We start from the raw sequence: 21551 nt of genomic DNA on the forward strand, positions 1-21551 counted from the left end.
ATAGTACCATCCACTGACCTTGCAACCCTCCCCCTCCCTGACGAGTTATCTCTGCTTTTACTGCTGCTTCCAAGCCCATACGACAAATACGCAAAAATATAGCTTTAAAGTTAAAATGAAAAGTAATGTTTACAAGAATACTTTTTTCTTCAAACTCTTTCTTTATTTACGTTCTTCTTTTTTAAATTTATCGTTGTTTTCGTTGAAATTAAATATGAAACGCCTATCGTTGTTGTGCCTGCTAAGTAATCAGACCGACCCTTAAAAATTTTGGCGATTGGACCTTACTTCCACCTTTCATTATCTCTTTTTTTGCTGCTAGGAACTATTTTGTAATAATTGAATTAGAAAATGTAAAGTTTTTTCCCTGCTACCTAACAACCGATCCCTAGAATCCCAAATTAGAGGGGGAAAACGTATCCAAGCATTAGCCAGGTAATTCTATATATTTTGTACACCATTTATGAGTAAATATTTAAGTGTGCCAATTCTAATCAAACCCGTTCAATGACTTAAATCCTTTTTTCTGAGAATGATGATTTAAATATTGTGCTTCATTATTGTGCATAATTTATGTGTAATGAGCTCACACGTGTTTATGCTATGCTCTAACGGTGTATAGGCACTCGATGCTGCTAGTAATGTTGACCTGATACCAGAGGCGCCATTTGGGCCAAATCTTGGAGTGGGCATGAACTCCATCTAGCCCCCCCCCCCTATTCACTTTGTGTCACTGAAAAAAATCCGTGTTTTGGCAGCACATTGATCGAAATGTGCTGTAACCAAATGTGGAACTCAGCCACACTGACCTCTAAGGTTAATTATAACCACGAAGAATACAATCAACTACGTTAAGTGATTAAACTGAAAGTGGAAAATTCAACCAAAGTACAGGCTGGCATTCCTCAGCGAGGAACTTTCTTCCAGATCAAATATATTTATAAAAAGGAAAAACATAACAAGAAAAAAAATTAACAACATTGAAGGTAACAACAATTGACAACATTGACAACATTGAAAAAAAATTAACAACATTGAACCGCCGAGCTTTCATCTTTGCAAAATCGAAAAATGCAAAATGTCAAAAGGGAGGTGACTGAGACGATCATCTCCTGTTGTAGACCGCAGGTAGTTTTTCACTCTTTCTAGGCTAGAAAACAAACGCTCATTGCTCGCTGTTGTCTCAGGAAGTGTGGCAGCAATACGAAGTACTTTAATTACTTCTGAGTAAGCCACTGGTAATGCCTGAAGATGGTCGACAATGTCTAGGAAGTTTTCCGGCTTTTTCTCCTCATTGGGCAAGAAACGCTTGGTAATACCAGCTTGAGATTCGAGAAGAATGCTGTCGATATCCAGCTCGCCGTAAAGAGAAGAGAAAAGCTCGAGCAGCTCTGTGTCTAAAATCCTATCAAAATCATTTTCTGCACATATGTATGCAAGCAAAGACAACAGATGTCCCAACAGGAATGAATGATTATAATGAGACATAAAAGCCCGTGCGCCGCAGCCACACCTGGTCAGACAAGAGATACTTTTTTTTTTATCAAAAAAGTGTAAGGGTGCCAATAAAACGAAATCGAACTTAAATATGAATATGTCTAAATACTGTTGGAGGAGGGATCTTTCCTCCTAATCAGTTTTTCAGAAACGCCTCGATGATTCTTGTGGCGCAACCACACCGAACCACCATAGTCAAACGTGTTGATAAAAAAGCACGTTTTCAACATAGGGTACCGCTGAAACCAAATTTGTGGTTCAAGTAGCCCCTCAAAAGTCGTACATTCACTCACCCAAAGTCCTACAAAACCTCCTAGGACTGAATTTCAGACCTAAAATTTACAAATCATTGGAGCTTTGCCGTAGCATGTCCTTTTACTTTCACGCAAAGTAAGATGAAATTTTTACAGAGAGCAAAATGAAATTTAGGTGAACTCGCAAAAAAAGAAACATCTTTCATAGTTAAATAACAAATTGTTTCTCTATTCGCTTCGAGTTCACTCACCCGACACAATGGCGCGTTAACTGTGAAGCAAATAAGAGATATCGTATTTTATGCCTCAGTTTTCTGGAATTTAATGTTTGAGTATGAAGACATAAAAGTCAACCTTTTATTAATACTCTAAAACCCAAAATTGTATAAAAATGGACCCAGTCAAACTTGCTTTCAAAAAGATCATCAAATAGACCAGCAACCTTTATAAAAAGAAGGTAAAATCTGTAAAAAATGTTGCTTCGGTAGAATTTGAACCCGCAAACTCTTGCGTATTTGATATGTGTCCCGTCGCTTGACTTGGATAACATGTTCAGGAGAACCTGAAATCTTGCTAAGTAATTTAACGCCCAGCAAATATACATCCACAATTTTAGATTCCTTTTAATGCAATTTTGCCCCATAAATATCGGCTTGAATCTATCGTGAAATTAAGAACTTATGGCCTAAAAATAGTTTACCTCATATGATTCCCAATGGCTTCTGCTCTAATCACACCGGCGTTTGTTTAACTATCAAGCTAGGGGTATCAAATCCATCCAAAGAAGAAAAAATTCGCGTTTTATATTTTAGTTCTTGTTTTTGATTCATAGGCTAGAGAGAGGGCAATAAGTAGTGTCAAGTACCTAGTTCAGTGAAAACAAAAATAATAGTGTTTCCAAACTACAAAAATACCAAAGCAAAATGGGTGAGTGCACAGACGGATCCAGGGGGTGGTTTTAGAAGCACGTCCCCCCCCCCCATCCCAGAAGGCTGAAAATTGCACTAATTGTAGGGTTGGAGGGGTGGAAAACTTTGATGTGGAAGCCAAATTCCTATCGGTACCCCCTTTCCCTAAATTTGCATGACTTTAACGGAATTTCTCTTTTGCTAGGGATTGTATTTGTGAGCCAAAAGGGAAGAGGGAAAACAGACACTAATCTCATATCTTTATTATTTTTATTATTTTTTTGTCTAAGCTTTGTGTTGTGAAATAGAAAGGAAATAATGGCAAGATAATTTATATTTCAGATCAAATTATTTCATTCTAAAAGACCACTTTTATGGCCATTGTCAAAATACAATTTGCGTCATAAAGACATATCATCAGTCAGCAATACTAAAAAAAGTTGATTCAAGGGTAAACTGAACTCTTGTACGAAACTCGGAAGAAATGTTCTCTCATACTGCATGTCTTTCGTGTTTATTTCTATTAGCTTCGGGACTGGCCTTTTGGCAACTCTTGGGGATCGTTTGGGAATAAAATCTGAGAAAAGGATAGCCCGGTGTTTATGGGTATCTAGGAATTTCTTTTTCAAAATCTATATTTAGCTTCAGCCTTAATTGCAGGCCAACCCCCATATAAGCTGCTATGTACCTGTTGACTATAGTAGTTTCTCAGATGGAAGTAGTGATGAAACTGATGAAGAAGATAGTTACAATGATTTTTCTCGTACTCCACTCGAGATGGCTAAAGACATTCCAGAGGTATTTTGTTCTTAATTTTTGTAGAAGGAATTTTGTATTTTTAAATCTGTCTATCCTAGCTTTCTTATCTTGTATGCATATTCCTTTATTATGTTATTCAAAAGTTTAAAAGTTTATCAGTAAAAAAAATCAAAAGTTTAAAGCTTAGTAGATATCGTTGTTAGAAATCGGACTTGCTTTAATAATCAAATATATTTGAAAAGACAGCAAATTGACTGCGGTTAGAAAAGAAGTGACAATGACCTCCGGCAGGCCTCCTGCCTACCGTTTATCAAGAAGCTTTTATTAAATTGCTTAAAAAGCAAAAAAACGGGTAATTGCAGAAATATTTGCGCATGTTTTGACAAGTGATTACAACAATTCAAAAACCTTAAAAAAGAAAACCAAAAATTCGATGAATTATACCATCCCCCCCCCTTATCAGAAATCAGACTGCGGTAATAATCAAAACTCTTTGAATATACCACTATGAAAATACATTAAATTGCGTAAAGAGCAAAAACTGGTAATTGTAAAAATATTTGTATATATTTAACAAGGGATTACAACAATTTAAAAACCTTAAAAAAGAAATCTTTTTGCTATTACAAACCATGATTATCTATTTTGACAAGGGATTACAACAATTCAAAAAACCTTAAAAAAGAAAATCAATAGTTTGAAGCTTAGTAGAAATCATTGCTGGAAAAACATTCTTTTCTTATAAGTATAAGCATTGTCTTTTAAAGACATGAAAAAAAGTTGAAAAAATTTAAAATTCAGTTGAGGATCACTAAAGTTATCATGTTAACTGCAAAAATATTTATGGTGCCTGAGCAATAATTTTGAATTTTTAATGTTTTAATTCAAACTAGAAAAAAAAACCTGAAAGTTTTAAAAAGAGTTTGTCTTTTTGTTAGATAAAATCCACTCGTTGTGTGGTTAAGCTTACAGGTATGAACGCAACCGGTTATATAATGTCAGTAGCAAGACCCAAAAAACGAAAATTCTTAATTATTACAAACTAGCTGGGACCAGGCGGCTTTGCCGCCTGGCCTCTTCTAGTGGCACGCGGCAGGCTTTTAGTTTTTTACCTATTTTATTTTTATAATTTTTTTTTAAGTTTTTTCTTTGTTCTTTTTTTTCTTTTTTAAGTTTTTAAGTTCTTTCTTTTTTCTTAGTTTTTGTCATTTTTTCTTTTTTAGTTTTCTTTTTTTAGTTTTTTTCTTTTTTAGTTTTTCTTTTTTTAGTTTTTTCTTATTGTTAATTTTTTTTCTTTTTTCGTTTATTTCTTTTTTCAGTCTTTTCTCTTTCTTAGTTTCTTCTTTTTTTTCTTTTTTTCTTTTTTAGTTGTTTTCTTTTTTTTGTTTTGTTTTTCTTTTTCTTTTTTGTCTTTTTTATTTTGTATTTTTTTTTCTTTTTCTTTAGTTTTTATCTTTTTCATTTTAGTTTTTTCTTTTTTATTTTTTTTAGTTATTTCTTTTTTATTTTTTTTATTGTTTAGTATTTTGTTTGTTTTTTATTTTTACATTTTTTGTTTTTTCTTTTTTTCAGTTTTTTCCCTTTTTTATAAAAGACAGTGTAACAGACGGACAGACACTACATTTTTATATGTGTAGATGATCGTTCGATATTTTGACAAGGGATTACAACAGTTCATAAACCTTAAAGTAGAAAACCAAAAGTTTCAAGCTTTGTACATATCGCTGTTAGGAATCGGACTAGCTTCAATAAGCAAATGTTTTTGAAAAGACTCAGCATAAAAAGACATTAAATTGCGTAAAGAGCAAAAAACTGATAATTGCAAAAATATTTGTAGATATTTAACAAGGGATTACAACAATTCAAAAACCTTAAAAAAGGGAATCAAAAGTTTGAAGCTTAGTACACATCGTTGCTCCTTACCTTAGATCCTTAAATCCTCCAGAGGCTCATAGCTTATCAATGGGTAACCTCGATTCCTGCTCGATAACCTGCTCGTAGATGTTCTGCCACTCTGCCATGAGATCTGACTGAAGGATCTTTTATTGAACGTGTTTTTCGTCTTTCTTGGTGACAGGTGTCCTCCGGTTACCAGTGGAGGAAAATTGTTGGAAGTCTATAATCTGGGATGTAGAGGATGCGCCCAAGGTAATGCTAGCCTCGTTATCTCACAACGGGAAAGGCAGCTTTGGGTCAGACTTTTCTTTTCTTGTGTGTTTTTTTTTTTAAAGTTGGCACTGAAAGCTGTTGTACTTCAGGTACAACAGCTGTTGTCTGCAGGTACTTCCTAAGTATTTGCAGAGTGCCATCTGCTCGGTGTCTTTACCTTTTATTGGGATTTCCATGGGTAATTGACACAGCATTAGTTCTTTGGGCGTTGATGTGTAATCCCAACTGTTCAGCTTTTTTTGTCAGTTTCTGAAGTTTCTTGGAGGTTCTTGAAGTATTTCTGAAGTTTCTACTCTGCAGCTTCTGTGAACGCAATATAATTGGTACAGCTAGTGTCCTGAAGAAGCTTTGCAGCAATTAGAATTCCATGTTCATTAATCTGTTTAGAAGCGCAATCTACAATCAGGATGAAGAAAAGGGGTGAATGGATAAATCCTTGCATGACGGCAGTCATCACTTTGAAGTAGTGTTGTTGTCATAAGAGTTGTTACCATAGCAATCAGTCTATTCGTACATGGCAACTATTAGACAAAGTTTTTTCTCTGGAATGCTGTAGTACAGCAAGAAGACCTAATAGACACAACACTTTCCTGTGCGAAGAATATATACAAGCATTGTTTTTATTCATTCGACCCGTCCAACATTGTGTAAAGAGTAAAGATAAGGTTGAAATAGCAACGATTTGGTGAAATCCATGCTATTCTTCCTTGAAACGGGTACAAAGGGCAGTATGGAATCTTCCTAGCATAATAGTCCGAAAGAGCTTTAGATGAATTTAAGGAAGATGGATGCCTTTGTAGTTGTAGTTTTTTGTTTTTCCTTGAAGACTCTCTGTGAAGCCCGTTCTCTGTTCCTTAGAGATACTTTCAGTCCGCCACAGGAGCGACAAGAAGGATAGCAAGATTTCCACTGGAATGCGGTCTGTACTAGTGACCTTTATTTTTTTCAGCTTGTAGTTGCTGAGAGCAGCTGTCGGCTTGACGTACAGAGACTGCTGAGATTGAAAAAAGAAAGATATGGTATCCTAGTCGGAACTGCTGTTGTGGGGCGATTTAACAGAGTTTTGTCATATTTAGCCCGTCGTTCTTTTCATTCTTCCGCCTATAGCATGAGCCTTCCTCCTTCATCTTTTACTGGGTGCCCTTGCAAACTTGACTTGCCTACTATTGCTTTGGTAAGGATATACAGGGTATGAGTATCACCGTGGCATATAGTGTATCTTTATTCAAACATATAAATACTTGCTCAAATATTACATAAATGTCTAATACATTCAAAATTATTAAATATATCTATTTTTTCCTAGTATATAGATAATGTGGTCAATTATTGCTAACATTTTCATATCGAAAGTATGATCAATGAAATTACAAATTTTATAACATATCAGCAAAATCATTTCTACAATGACTGCACCGGCTAATGACGGTTCAATTATCCAGGGGTGGCTCATGACAGTTCAATTATTCCAGAAGCTGGCCCCTCTCCTGGAAAATTACTCTCTGGAAACCACCCTGCTGGCAATTAACTTCCCTCCCCCTGGAGAAAATCCCCCGTGGACAATTCTCTCTGGAAAGTCCTCCGTCATGAGGGTAATTTCCCCCAGATAATTGTTTCCGGAAAATTATTAGCCCCCCCCCCCGCATATATTTCCTCCCTCTCCCCAGAAAACTCCCCCTGCAGACAATTACCCATGGAAAATTTCCCCACGTGCTATGCTATTACCCGCATATATTTCCTCCATCTCCTCAGAAAACTCCCCCTGCAGACAATTACCCATGGAAAATTTCCCCACGTGCTTATGCTATTACTACTAAAAACTCACTGTAGCGCCAAACCGCCTGAGGTTTATACAGTTACGCACGTTCCTCATCCGTCCCAATCTATTTCAAGACTCCCTCTTTACACAGACTCACAAACACACCCAGCAAGAAGTTTCATGTCCCTTAAATTTTTCCTTATGATCTCCCACCCGATTTGGGGACGACCTGCTTTTCGTTTTACGCTAGATGGTCGGCCGAAAAGCACGATCTTTGGCAATCTGTCATGTTTTATGCCCAGTAATTCATTAATTTAAGCTTAATAAGACTCCATCTTTCAGATTAAAGAAATTCTCTCTCAAAATTGGACAGTAGAGGAGATAAAAAAAGAAGAAAATGTTACGGAGCTGCCCGCTACTGACTTACCATCCACAACAATTCCTTCAAGTTGTAGCCGACTTGACTCGGGAATAGATATCGACACTTCTTCATCAAACATTGAGCATTCATCTTCCAAAAGTAAGTATGCTTTTCAGTGGGGTTCCGCTTAGCAACTGGTTTATTTGTGATTCTGGTTTTAACCTTCAGAGAATTGATGAGATATACGTTCTATAACTGTTTATATGTCATCCTAAGTACCTGTGTACATCTACTTACCGTTTTCATGCATTTTACGTCCACTGCTGTTATAAAACGGTATTATAAGGTTGTGCCTTTTATATTTCAATAGCAAATACCACAACCTCTTTTTTCACCCGAAAACAATTAAAATAGCTATATATTTCTAAAGTAATTAAAAAATCTTGGTAATTCCGTTGGACAGTCAACCATGTACAGTTGTACATAGCTTTAAAAGAGGCAAACAAATACCACAACCTGAACACAGATGCGCGGTTAGAATCCAAAAATATTGCTCCATGGGTTACTCCAGGAGGTTGTGTGTAGCCGTAATTTTTGAAAAAAAAGGAAATAAATGACACGAGAAATATACTACAATATGAGAAGAATAGTGGAAGCAGTTGAGTGTTTAATTACCTTCTGAGCTGTTTCTTTCAAAGGGGTAATTTCTAGACTTATAAAATTAAAAATTGGAATGGTAAAAGTATGCTTTGAAAAGAAATTTCAAATCCTGTCTGTCGTGTCTCACTTACAAATATCTTGGATTTTTCTGTTCAAAGTATCGAGGGCGTCAAAATATGAAAAAACTCTCCCCCTAGGAACCATCTTAGGTTTGTTGATGCCTCAACACTACGATTTTCTATAATTTTTATTTTGGTTGCTAATATTCAAGTTTTTAAACAACAAAGAGAGATAAAACTCCACAAAAAAAACCTCAAACGAGATTGCGGCCAGTAGAGAGGAAAGACTAAAATAACGCGGATATTTCGCCTGTATCCAAACTAGGCGTCCTCAGCACAACATAAAAAGAAAAAACAAATTAAACCACCACCAATAATAATAAATGCAATTGTCGCTACTGATCCACGTAAGGAAAAGAAGCTATTAGAGTTACTTCAATGAGAACATCTAAGCAACTGATAATATTCAAGTTTTAGTGCAGTACACATTTTCGTCATGTTCCCATGTTGAACAGCCCAACTAAATAAATAAATGAATTAGTTACTTTTCTAATCAAATAATTAGTTTGTTAATTAGTTAGTTGACAACTCTATTCGTCCGTAAGAATTTAAAAATAAACAATCGGGTAATTCCCATAGAAAGTCACCCATTAAAAGGAAAGCTAGACCTTCTTCAGCTGGTTGGTGCCCTATTTTTTAGGCCTAATACATGAAGATAGGGATAGGTCCTTTTATTAGACGGTGAGAAACAGATATAAAAGTTACTGGATATTTCGATCACATACATAAGTGATCATCATGAGCAACGAAACTGAAGCATTACAATTAAAACAAACTATATTTATACAGAACAAAATTATTACTTCGGGATCAGAGGTAGTTTCTGGTCCATTGGCTTAGAGGGCTCATTAAAAGTCTTGGGTTTCGTAGTTATACTTTAGTTTCGCTACTGATAATGATTACTGATGTATGTGATCGAAATACCAGTAACTTTTGGATCTGTTTTTCACTGTCTAATAAAAGGACATATCCCTATTTGAACTCTAATTTGTTTCGTCATAGAAAGGCAGTGTGCTAATGGAAAAAACATAGCTTTAGGCCTATTTTTGCCGATTTTTACCAAAGTTTCTCTTTTTTTTTAGTTTAGTGATGATTACTATAAAAAACTGTTTGCTACACATGGAAGTCTTATTCATTAAAATATAATTTCTCGGATTTTCTCAGCAAATTTCCACTATACCAAACAATCAGATTTAATTTTCACTGTCCTTTTTACTTCGGAATTGCAGTCTCTCTCCTTGGTACTTCAGAACAACAGGCAATGTCCTTGGGGCTTCAGAAGAGTAGGCTTTTGCGTCAGATTGACATTTGTAGTTAGCTTTTAATTTCCTTGGTTTAAAGTCTATGGAGTTATAGAAGCCAATGTAGTCACTTTTGAGGGGAAACTGACCTGGCTAAAACAGTCATACAAGCTTCCAACAGCTGCAAACGGAAGTCATCTTCAGTAAATATTGGATTCCTGGTTTTCCTTAAGTCTCCTTAAGTCATACAAGCTTCCAACAGCTGCAAATGGAAGTCATCTTCAGTAAATATTGGATTCCTGGTTTTCTTTAAGTTTCCTTAAGTCAAACAAGCTTCCAACAGCTGCAAATGGAAGTCATCTTCAGTAAATATTGGATTCCTGGTTTTCCTTAAGTTTCCTTAAGTCATACAAGCTTCCAACAGCTGCAAATGGAAGTCATCTTCAGTAAATATTGGATTCCTGGTTTTCCTTAAGTTTCCTTAAGTCATACAAGCTTCCAACAGCTGCAAATGGAAGTCATCTTCAGTAAATATTGGATTCCTGGTTTTCCTGAAGTTTCCTTAAGGCATACAAGCTTCCAACAGCTGCAAATGGAAGTCATCTTCATTAAATATTGGATTCCTGGTTTTCTCTAAGTTGAGGGATGTGTAGGGCTTAGTAACTTGCACTTAATCAGCCTAAACAGTCAGATTTAAATTTGGCTTTCTTTTGTAATTTATAGTTATTAATTGTAATTATTGTTAATTTATTTATTTATTGTAATTTATTGTTAATTGTAATTTATTAATTGTAATTAATTGTAATTTTGTAATTCTTTTGTAATTTAAGCTGCCCTCACAGGTTTGATCGTTTTTATTCACAGGTTTGATCGCATATTATTATTATAATAATCTGCACGCAAGTTACTGTGCCGCATATGCCTTATAACTTGCTTGAACTTATTTACTTGCTTACCCCATATAGTATCGATGTATATTAGTAACTTATAGAATGTGATTTACTTACTATAAAAGCTCGGTCTCGAGACCGAGCTTTTTATATTGCGAGATCGAGCACAGAGCAACATTTAATAGTCTTTATGTTTTTAAAACCGTCACTCTTCACTAAGTTTTCCAAACATTTGGGTATTATTGGGTATAGTTTGACGAGGGCTCTAAATTATTGAAATTGCCCGTATAAAATAGATTGTTTTACACAAATTTTAGTGGCATTGTTGACACGTTCCATTTTGTTGAAAGCAGAATCACAAAAGGATTTTAATCTACTATATGATTCATAATTTTATCTATCAATCTATATTTTAATCTATTTGATCTATATTTTGATCAGTATCTATATAGATGACCATTGTATCTATTTAGTTGCGTCTGTATCTATATGGATGAACGTTAAAATATAAATTGATATGATGTTTATTTTAATCTATATTTCAATCTATCTGTTCAGATGAACATTACATACCTCAGGTTAACAAAGTCTTAGATAGACGTTATAGAATTGCTTACACGTTAAGGTAGTCTTAAGACCCCATTGGCTATATAAAGGTCTTTGTTGATCATGTAGCAAAAGATCAATTAGTCTGGTTGGAGCAATATACAGGCTCTAGCGTTAGCCATGAACAAACATATCAACAGAACTTCTAATTGCTATTATCAAAGCAAGCAATTCGTAAGGATATTCTCCTGGTACATTGTCTTATACAATTTAGTGGGTTCTCGCGAAAATTGCTGGTGTCTCCTTTAAACCTAAATTATAGCCCTAAACTAAAAATTAAAGCCCTAACTAAACTAAAGACTAAAACCTCCCCAATCAAATTTTGAATGTTCTTTTTATTTATATCTTGATACGATAACCCCTTGTTTTGTTATTTTTGTTTGTTCTTTTGTTTGTTCCACCTTGTTGACCTCTTGTTTTGTTCTTTTTCTTTTCCCCCTTGTTGACCCTCTTGTTTTATTCTTTTCGTTTGTTCTTCTTGTTTTTCTCCAATGTGGATCTCCTTTTTTGTTCTTTTTGTTTGTTCCCCCTTGTTGACCCCCTTGTTTTGTACTTTTTTTGTTGTTGTTGTTCTTTGGTTTCTCCTTTGTTTTTATTCTATTTTTTTATCGAGTACTTCATTTTCAATGCGCTTTTTTCTCAAATATTCCGAAAGGTTAGTTTTTCCTATTATAATTTTTTGGCGTAAGATAAATAAAAGTATAAAGATGGTAAAACCTTTAGTTAAACCAATTAACTTAATTTGAATAACCCTTACTGTATACCTATCTACCTTAGTTTTGCCCTGCGATAGAATATCATCAAACAGTGAAAAGAATCGTTTTTATAAGCAAAAATTTTATTTATAAAACATAATTTTATTTATAAAACATAATTTTATTTATAAAAAATAAAAGCTCTAGTGCAGTTTTTAAGTACCAGAAAAGATTGTGATACTGCAAAATGGCGTTTTCTGCCATTTTGTGGCACAAAAAAACTAACAAAAACCCTCCACACATTTTAATAATTTCTGTTCTTTGACCACTGAGACTTTGATCACTTGCCTGGTTTCCAAGTCTACACTGGCTGTACTGATCACAATAAGAATAAAATATATCATATACATATACATTTAAAGCTTTAAAGCTTAGATCACAAAATGGCAGAAAACGCCATTTTACAGTGCCACAATCTTTTCTTGTACTTAAAAACTGCACTAGAGCTTTTATTTTTTATAAATAAAATTATGTTTTATAAATAAAATTTTTGCTTATTAAAAATATAACATATACATTTAAAGCTTTAATGATCTATTAGCAGAGGAAAAACTTCGACTAGAACAAAAGAAAACAAGAGAAAAACCAAGATAAAAAAAGAAAAAAGAACATATCAAAGAAAAAGTAATTAACAAAGTAATCGTATGAGCAGTAATTCTTATTCTTATATATTCAAGAGGAGTAAAAAGCCATTGAGTGAAAATTCTTAAATAGTCATTTGATGTAAAAATACCGTAAAACTGCTATATTGAGCTTTCCAATTTCCGTAATCCCGCTTTCCACCTCCAGTTTTACTTCCAGCTCTCTACTAATCCAACGGCATAGCGTAATCTTTCCTAAAGATATACGTTATCCATGTGAAATAAACGTATACATATAACATATAACATAAACATATAACATATACATTTAAAGCTTTATTGATCTATTAGCAGAGGAAAAACTTCGACTAGAACAAAAGAAAACAAGAGAAAAACAAAGATAAAAAAAGAAAAAAGAACATAACAAAGAAAAAGTAATTAACAAAGTAAAACCAGACGAAAAGAAGCCACCCTATAAATAAACTTTAAAATGTGCTAAAATTTTAAAATTACTGGACAAGGGGATATTTAATCGTTGATTTTAAAGGGAAGTTTTTGATTATTGACTGTTTTATTTTATTTGTTTTTATAGTATATTCGCCATTGTTGATTTTAAAACCTCCCTTTTCCAAATATTTCGGAAAGAGAAAAGAAGATACAATGCATTTGAGAGAAAATAGAAGGATAAACATGTTGAAATATGAGTATATGCTGATATACCAAAATAAATTACCGAAATACCGATCAAATACCGATATACCAAAAAAAGTTGGATGGGCAGTAAATTCAAGTCTTTTGAAACGACACCTTTGAAGCATCGTAGCTGATGTAAGGACTGCATTAGTACCTCTCCTTCTTTTTCATTGTTTTTTAATGTATCTTCGATGATAAAATATGATTTGTAGTTGGTGTTAGGTGATATGGAGGTCGGTTGTGTTCGTGTGAGCAATTGTATGAGCAGTAATTCTTATTCATTTTTGTCTAGGTCTAGTTCAGTAACCTGCAAATGATTAATATTCAGTTTTAATTTTTTTTTCAGTTAACGGGCCTCTGGGTCCTTTAGGATCTTTTTAGACTGTAGTGTTTCTTTATATTTATTGAATTTAAGAACTTGAACCTGAAGTTAATTTTTCATCAAATAGATTTTTCGTAAAAATAGATTCTTCGAGGGACCCCCCCCCCCTAGAATTAGCTGACCTGTAAAACACATTTTTCTTGCCCTAACTGTCTGAATGCTATTTAGGTTCTAAAGAGGTTTTGGATGAGAAATATGTTGATCGGCTGTCTGCCTTGTTCCATCCTCAGAGTAGAAACTTTCAGCGTCTTATGGCTGATCTGGATTTTCAGTTTTTTCGACCTGTATTGGCTAATAAGGAGAATCCAGCCAAACACCTCTTCTCAAATCTACCGGTAAGCTTCACTAGGATGTTCAGTTTAAATATTTTCTTCGTTTTAAAAAATTGTAATAACTCCACCTTTAAAAAGACTTTCTTTTGTACATTCTTTTTAGCTCTTTTTGTACTATGTAGTATTCATTTTTGATGTATAATATGATGTCACTATTTTCCGATAATAAAATCCAAACTTTCCTACTAAAGAAAAAAAAGAATGACCCTCAGCACCTCTTCGTTTCTGCACAAAGGTTTATGCCATCACTCCTGGACGCGGGATGTATTTTCCCTCTTAGCCGAGGTCTTTGGAGTAGAACAACTAACAAAACTTACTTAGACTTAGTTCCTCCCATGCCGGTTGGCGGATAAGGCGAAAATTCCTCTCTACGACGACCTATGAAGAGGTTGCGGTCACAGTTGAAGTAAAGATGTGCCTGCCAATGTAGCCTCCCTCTCTAGGCATGGACCAAGCGCATTTGCCGTCTATGCCTTTTATTGCCGGTGGAATCCAACATCAAACATCATGAGGGAGCCTGCCAATGCCCATGCCCATAGGGGTTATATGGTCTCAATACCGCCATCTACTACTTTAAATTCTCTCAACTAGCTATGGTTCTTTTTTTCGCGTATGAAGGTGTTCGTCAGACCAGTTGATACCTAGAATGCGCCGGAGGTATTTTCGAAACCTTGTATTCGCTACTGGCTACGTTGAAGAAACTTCGATTATAGATGGTAGTTAATCATTCGAATTCAGCCCACTATGTTTGCTATTGCTTTTTCTGGGTTGCAAGGACATCAGAGCCAAAATGGCCAAAATTAGCCACAACAACAATAGCTATTGACGTTTTTCTCTTTTTCCTTTTGTACAAACTTTAGCCTGGATTTTCTAGACTTGTCTGCAGGTGTCTAATCTAGATTATCAGTTGTTTTTTATTTTTATGATTATTATAACTGTATTGGCTAATAAAAAGAATCTTTCTAAATGCCTCTTCTCAAATTTGCCGATATACCTGTTTTTGGCTTATAAAAAGAGTTTATCTAAATGCCTCCTCTCAAATTTGCCGATATACCTGTATTTGCTAATAAAAAGAATCTGTCTAAATGCTTCTTCTCAAATTTGCCGACATACCTGTATTGGCTAGTAAAGAGAATCTATCTAAACGCCTCTTTTCAAATTTGTCGATATACCTGTATTGGCAAATAAAAATAATCTATCTAAATGCCCCTTCGCAAAGTGGTCGATATGCCTGTACTGGCAAATAAAAAGGGTCTATCTGAATGCCTCTTCTCAAATTCGCCGATATACCTGAATTGGCTAAAAAAAAAGAATCTTATCTAAATGCCTCTTCAAAGTTTGCCGATATGTATGTATTGACTAATAAAAACAATCTATTCAAATGCCTCTTCTCAAATCTGCTGGTGAGCTTGACTACGATGTTCGGTTTATATTTTTTTTACTTCTTTAAAAATTTAAAAATCCACCCCTTTAAATATTTCACTATTCGATTATATACTGTCTTTTAACAGCTTTTTTTTACGTAGTATTTATTTTTGATATAATATACTATTGAAACTGATATATTTTTCACTTTAAACTCAGTTTTTAGGGCAGAAAACATGGCAAAGGGTTTGGGCTACCCTCAAACATTTGAGTTTTGGGTCGCAAGATGGTAAGTGCCAAGGCACGACCAAAAACTGCCAACAACAATAGAAGATGTTGTCTTTTTTTTATCTTTTTTTTGTTCGCAAGTTTTACTAAACAGGTTGTTGAGTCGTTACAAGAAATTTTCTTGTTTTTACCAGTGACAATACTGTTCATGTATATAACACCCAGTCTACTTAGTGCCAACCCTGGTTATGTGGCTTGCCTTTGGAAGTTTCTCACCAAACCTGGCCATTTAATGTCTTTTAACGCAAATGTTAAGTAAAACAACCAACTCAGTATTTTTTCATAGTTTGGTCGAAATTTTGGTAACTTTTTGCTATTGAACACAAGTACCTTTTTAAAGCTAATTTGACTGAAGTTCGTTTTAAACTACTCGAAAGATTAACTTTATTTTTCAAACATCGAGCTATTAAGCTAGGTGAAGGAAATTATATAGCTACAACCCAAACTAGGTCTAATCTAAGCCACATCAAACTATTTTGTTTTTAATCCTGATTTCAAATATGTAAAATTCATCAATTAAAAAAATTTTCATGTTGCCATCCAACAGATCTTAACGAAAAACTTTTTATAATTTTTATGCAACGGTATATCCAAACTTATTTACTAACGGCCCGACAGAATATCTTCACTGAATCGCCCGAACCTTACACTTAAAAAAAGAAGAAAAAAAAGAAAAGAAAAAAAACTAGACTATACAAAAGTTTATAGACTATTTCAGTTATATAGGAATTTATAAAGATTTATAAATATAATTTTTAAAACACGGTTTGGCTCGAAATTAACATAATTTAACTTACAGTTAAAGCAAGCTAGACGATTGTAAAGTGCATTTACTGGAATGTATAAAAGTTTATCATTTTTATCTTGTCACTACTGCCATCTTTTAATTTTCTCACAGTAGATATGCTCAGTGAATCACCTACAAGAAACCCTTGAAAACCTCTGAAAACCGGTCGATAATTTTGAACACATGGAAAAGAAAACACCAAAAAGATAGTAGCCCAACGGTAATACGTACATCATAGTCAGGTCAAATACAGATCAAATTATATGATTACTAAATTAATTTATAAGCTAAGTAGTATATGTTTGTTAAATCATTGAGTAACACAGGAAGTACTTGTAAGTAGCCTTGTGACTTAAAATCTTCCGTTTTTTTTTTATTTATTAGATTTCACACAGGAGTGCCAATGAAGTGGAATTCAAATTTTTATTCTTTTTACTGGCTTAAACTTTCACACAGAAAAAGAGTCTTAAAAAGACGAGGCTATTAGGTTTCTTTCATACGCTTAAAGAATAATTAATTATTCTTTAAGCATTAAATTCTTTAAGCTTATTAAATTTTAATTCAATAATAATTAATTATTATTTAATTACTTTAAAAATAAAGTAATTGGCCCACAGAATGCGTCACTGCCGTAAACCATTTAAATCTAAGTACATTTTTCTTTTTACCACAGAACATAGTAGCATATCCTTTTTAATATATTATATATATATTTTTAACACAGTCTATTTCTGTAGGTGTCACTTCGAACACTCCGCACAAAATTGGTAAATATGCAGTTGAAAGAAGCTGTCAATGTTATCGACGAATTCCTCGAGTAGCAGCAACATACTAAATGTTAATCAAGTGCCTTTAGAACTTCTCTACTTAGAAACACTTTTTGAGGAGTGCTTGGTGTTGGAAATTACCTCATTTTAAGCTTGGAAGGATCAACTAGTGTATTAGACATGTTCTTTGAAGCTTATATAATACCCTGACCCGAAATTACCCCCTAGAAAAATTTAAGAACTGTGTCCAAAGATATACTTTCTTAATATATATTAACAATATATATATACATATATATATATATATATATATATATATATATATATATATATATATATATATATATATATATATATATATATATATATATATATATATATATATATATATATATATATATATATATATATATATATATATATATATATATATATATATATATATATATATATATATATATATATATATATATATATATATATATATATATATATATATATATATATATATATATATATATATATATATATATATATATATATATATATATATATATATATATATATATATATATATATATATATATATATATATATATATATATATATATATATATATATATATATATATATATATATATATATATATATATATATATATATATATATATATATATATATATATATATATATATATATATATATATATATATATATATATATATATATATATATATATATATATATATATATATATATATATATATATATATATATATATATATATATATATATATATATATATATATATATATATATATATATATATATATATATATATATATATATATATATATATATATATATATATATATATATATATATATATATATATATATATATATATATATATATATATATATATATATATATATATATATATATATATATATATATATATATATATATATATATATATATATATATATATATATATATATATATATATATATATATATATATATATATATATATATATATATATATATATATATATATATATATATATATATATATATATATATATATATATATATATATATATAGAATAATTGGATTTCTCTCAATTCTACTTTATAAAACAGTAAATAACTTTAGCGTAAATAAGTTTAAGCTTTTAATTTAAGCTTTTATTAATTAAAGCTTTAATTTAATAAGTTTAAGGTTAAATAAGGGAATAAGCTTTAGCGGGGCGTTGAGGAGGGAACAGTCCCTTTCATACACGGAGTAATTTCTGTTCGTTTTAAGTTCTAATGTCGCTCCTTACTTTCAGTTAAAAAAACTTGTTTTTTTTTTATTTAATCACAAGAAAGGTACGATAGGTGTACTCAACTGGTAGGCTGTTTATACTGCCTTGATCTTATCCTAAATGCTGATAGAAAGCGCTTCAAAGGAGAAAGGATGTATATTTGTGTTTTAAAAACACATTGTGTGTTTATTAAACATTATAAAACAAAACTAACACTGTCATGAGCACATTTTTTGTGTTGTATTTTGTTTTTGGTTATATATTAGTCGTTTTAGTATTATCGGCTTTAATAACTAATAAGTTGAATTTATTAATAATTTGTAAGCGTATTTAGCATTATGAGCTTTAATAATATAGGCTCTAATTTATAAAATGTAAATTTTAATTTATACCGAATCCCTGTTTCCTTTGGGAAATTGCGATATACATGTTCACATCCGCGTGCAATAATAGTTTTTGTACATAACACTCCTCTGAAGGAATGTGATGGCTCTGATGGAATAAGATTTTTGGTTCATATGTACATTTCGGGGTTTTCTATACTTTAAACAGAAATCTACAGCTTTATATTGTAATAATTTTTGGGCAAATAATTTTTTAATCTGGGGATTTGAAATCAAAACCAAAAATTCAAAAATTTAAGCTTAAAATTAAAAATCTCAAGCGTTAAATAAAAAAAAAATCCTATAGGGATTTGATTGTTTTAAGCTTTAAATTGCTGTTTTAGCCAAAACCCTACTTAGGTTCTTAGCCAAAACCTTACGTAGGGTTTTTAGCCAAGGTAGGGTATTTGAGCACCTATTTTTAGCAAGGTAGGGTAGGGTTTTTAGCCAAAACCTTTCTTAGGTTCTTAGCCAAAACGAGGTAGGATTTTTAACCAAGGTAGGGTATTTGAACACCTATTTTTAATAAGGTAGGGTAGGGTTTTTTGCCAAAATCCTACTATTATTCTGTTCATAATGATCAAGCGTCATAGGTGAATATGAACATAAACCTTTTAAAAAATTTTTTAAAGAATTTAAAGTATTGGCTAGTTTAGATTCAGATAGCTATGTTATATGGTTTAAATTTTTTTTTATAGATTTTCCTGATTTCGCAGCTTTCCTATAGTTTTTAATATATAAAACTAATAACAGGCAGTAACTTCTTGAGTTCTTTTAAATTTTACTGACAATGATTGTTATGAATCATATAGATGATGATGATTTTTGAGGTTATTTTATTTAACTTATTGTATGACTTTCGAAGCGTCGTATGTCGATAAATTAAGAGTATCTGCGATTATAGCAAATTAATATGAATTAAAATTTAGACTGCGAAATTAATTTTTCTCTCTTCGGCTATATGGGCTTCTTGCGCTATATGGACTATATAGGAACTTAATGTCTATTTGTCGACCAGCGTATCAAAAGTCCCAATGTTCTTATACTGCAGCCACAGCATTGTTAATTAAATATGTCTTTTTTGAATTTTTTGAGGGTTTAGAAGCAAGTCATGCCGTGGGAGGGGGGTTGCTGAGTGATGAAATTTCAATTCACTTTAGAAGTTTTCAAATTTGATGGTATCTAGCATTATGATAACATTAATTATGCTTTTCGAAGTTTTACGTAAATTTATAATAACTCATTTTAAGTTTTATTTAATTTATTTGAACCTAAAGTTGACTTTTAGCTGAATTTGAAGACGATTTCAATTATGAAAGAGTGGTTGGTTTGAAACTTTCTGGAATTCCCCTAGATGGCAACTTCGAGGGATTAAGAATCGAGTAACTTCAGCTCACTGCCTAGAGGGTGAGGCGGGTCGGAGGGGGGTGGAGGGGCTGAGCAATAACAGTTCATTTTCACTTCAAACGTTTCAAATTTAAGAATTCCTTTTAGTATCTATTATTACAAGATTGATTACATTAATTGATGACTTATGATTACCTTCATTACATTAATAATTAACCAAACCATTATTACATTAGTTATGCTTTTTGAAGTTGTTCGTAAAGTTGACTTTTTGTTTAAATCGTTAAAAAGCTTTAATTGACGAAGAGTGTTTGTTTTGAAACTTGTTTAAAGAGTTCTCGTAGACGCCAACATTAAGAGGCTCACTAATGGATCGCTCTAACACACTGCCTGGGGGGGGGAATTATTGAAGTTTAGTTTGGCTTAGAACTTTCAAAGTTTAAGAATTTCTTTTAATACCCGTGATTACAAGTATAATTACATTAATGATAATTTACACTGCGATTATTTTATTTCTGCTTGTCGAAGTTTTGCATAAATTTATTATGACTTATTTTAAATTTAATTTTATCTTGTTAAACATAAAGTTGACTTTCTGTTTCAGTTGTTGATGAATTTAATCCTGGAAGGGTGTTTATTTTGAAGCGTGTTTCAAGAGCTCGCATTCACATCAAGTGTGTGGGGCTCGTAAATGATTTGTTCAAACACACTGCCTGGGGAGGGACTGAGCAATCAAGGGGTTCAGCTTGGGTTGAAACGTTCCAGGTTTGATAATTCTTTTTAATACCGGGACTACAAGTATATTTCAAATTGGCTAAACCTCAGTACTTTTAGAAAACTCTTTTGATGCTTTCTCAAAATAGTTAGGCTTAACAATCTAATAATCTAAGAGCCTCGAAGGAGTTCGTGTTGGAGAAATAGTTCTGACGGGTAATTATTAAAGTATATTTCCAATATAAAAAATTGTGAAAAAGTAAAGAATTGTTTTATTGCATACACCCAAATAACCCCTTATTTTAACAGCCTTGCGATTTAACAACCTATTCAAGAGAATAATTCTGGAGATTTTACTAATGCTAGCTATCAAAGAAATTTCGTATAAAAAAGAATTCGTCATCTTGGATAAACAATTTGGCTGCAGTAACTTAAAAGGTGTTATGGGAAATTTGGAGAAAAATTTCAACTGCAACTGTAACTCTGCAACAGCTGCAACGTAAATATGTGACCAAAACGGCTCCCCCTCAGATATTTACCTCTCCCCTACTGTCCTTGTCGGTAGACCCCCTCCCTCCTTGGCTAAGAGCTTTTTATTCTGATTGATCTAAACTTTAATAAATTT

The 21551-nt window shown here is 32.4% G+C and overlaps 1 protein-coding gene across 1 annotated transcript in view; it reads left to right on the forward strand.

Annotated features, from left to right (window-relative positions):
- Positions 1 to 17443, forward strand: part of LOC136039518 (nuclear factor NF-kappa-B p105 subunit-like) — a 152139-nt gene extending 134696 nt beyond the window's left edge. The window contains exons 17-20 of the mRNA XM_065723316.1: positions 3320 to 3457; positions 7689 to 7866; positions 13803 to 13969; positions 17144 to 17443. Of these exons, the coding sequence (XP_065579388.1) occupies positions 3320 to 3457; positions 7689 to 7866; positions 13803 to 13969; positions 17144 to 17227 (567 nt within the window). The 3' untranslated portion in view covers positions 17228 to 17443. The remainder of the gene's footprint in view (positions 1 to 3319; positions 3458 to 7688; positions 7867 to 13802; positions 13970 to 17143) is intronic.
- Positions 17444 to 21551: the final 4108 nt, after the last annotated feature.

Source organism: Artemia franciscana, chromosome 19, assembly GCF_032884065.1.
Source record: "Artemia franciscana chromosome 19, ASM3288406v1, whole genome shotgun sequence".
Classification (NCBI taxonomy): Eukaryota; Metazoa; Arthropoda; class Branchiopoda; order Anostraca; family Artemiidae; genus Artemia; species Artemia franciscana.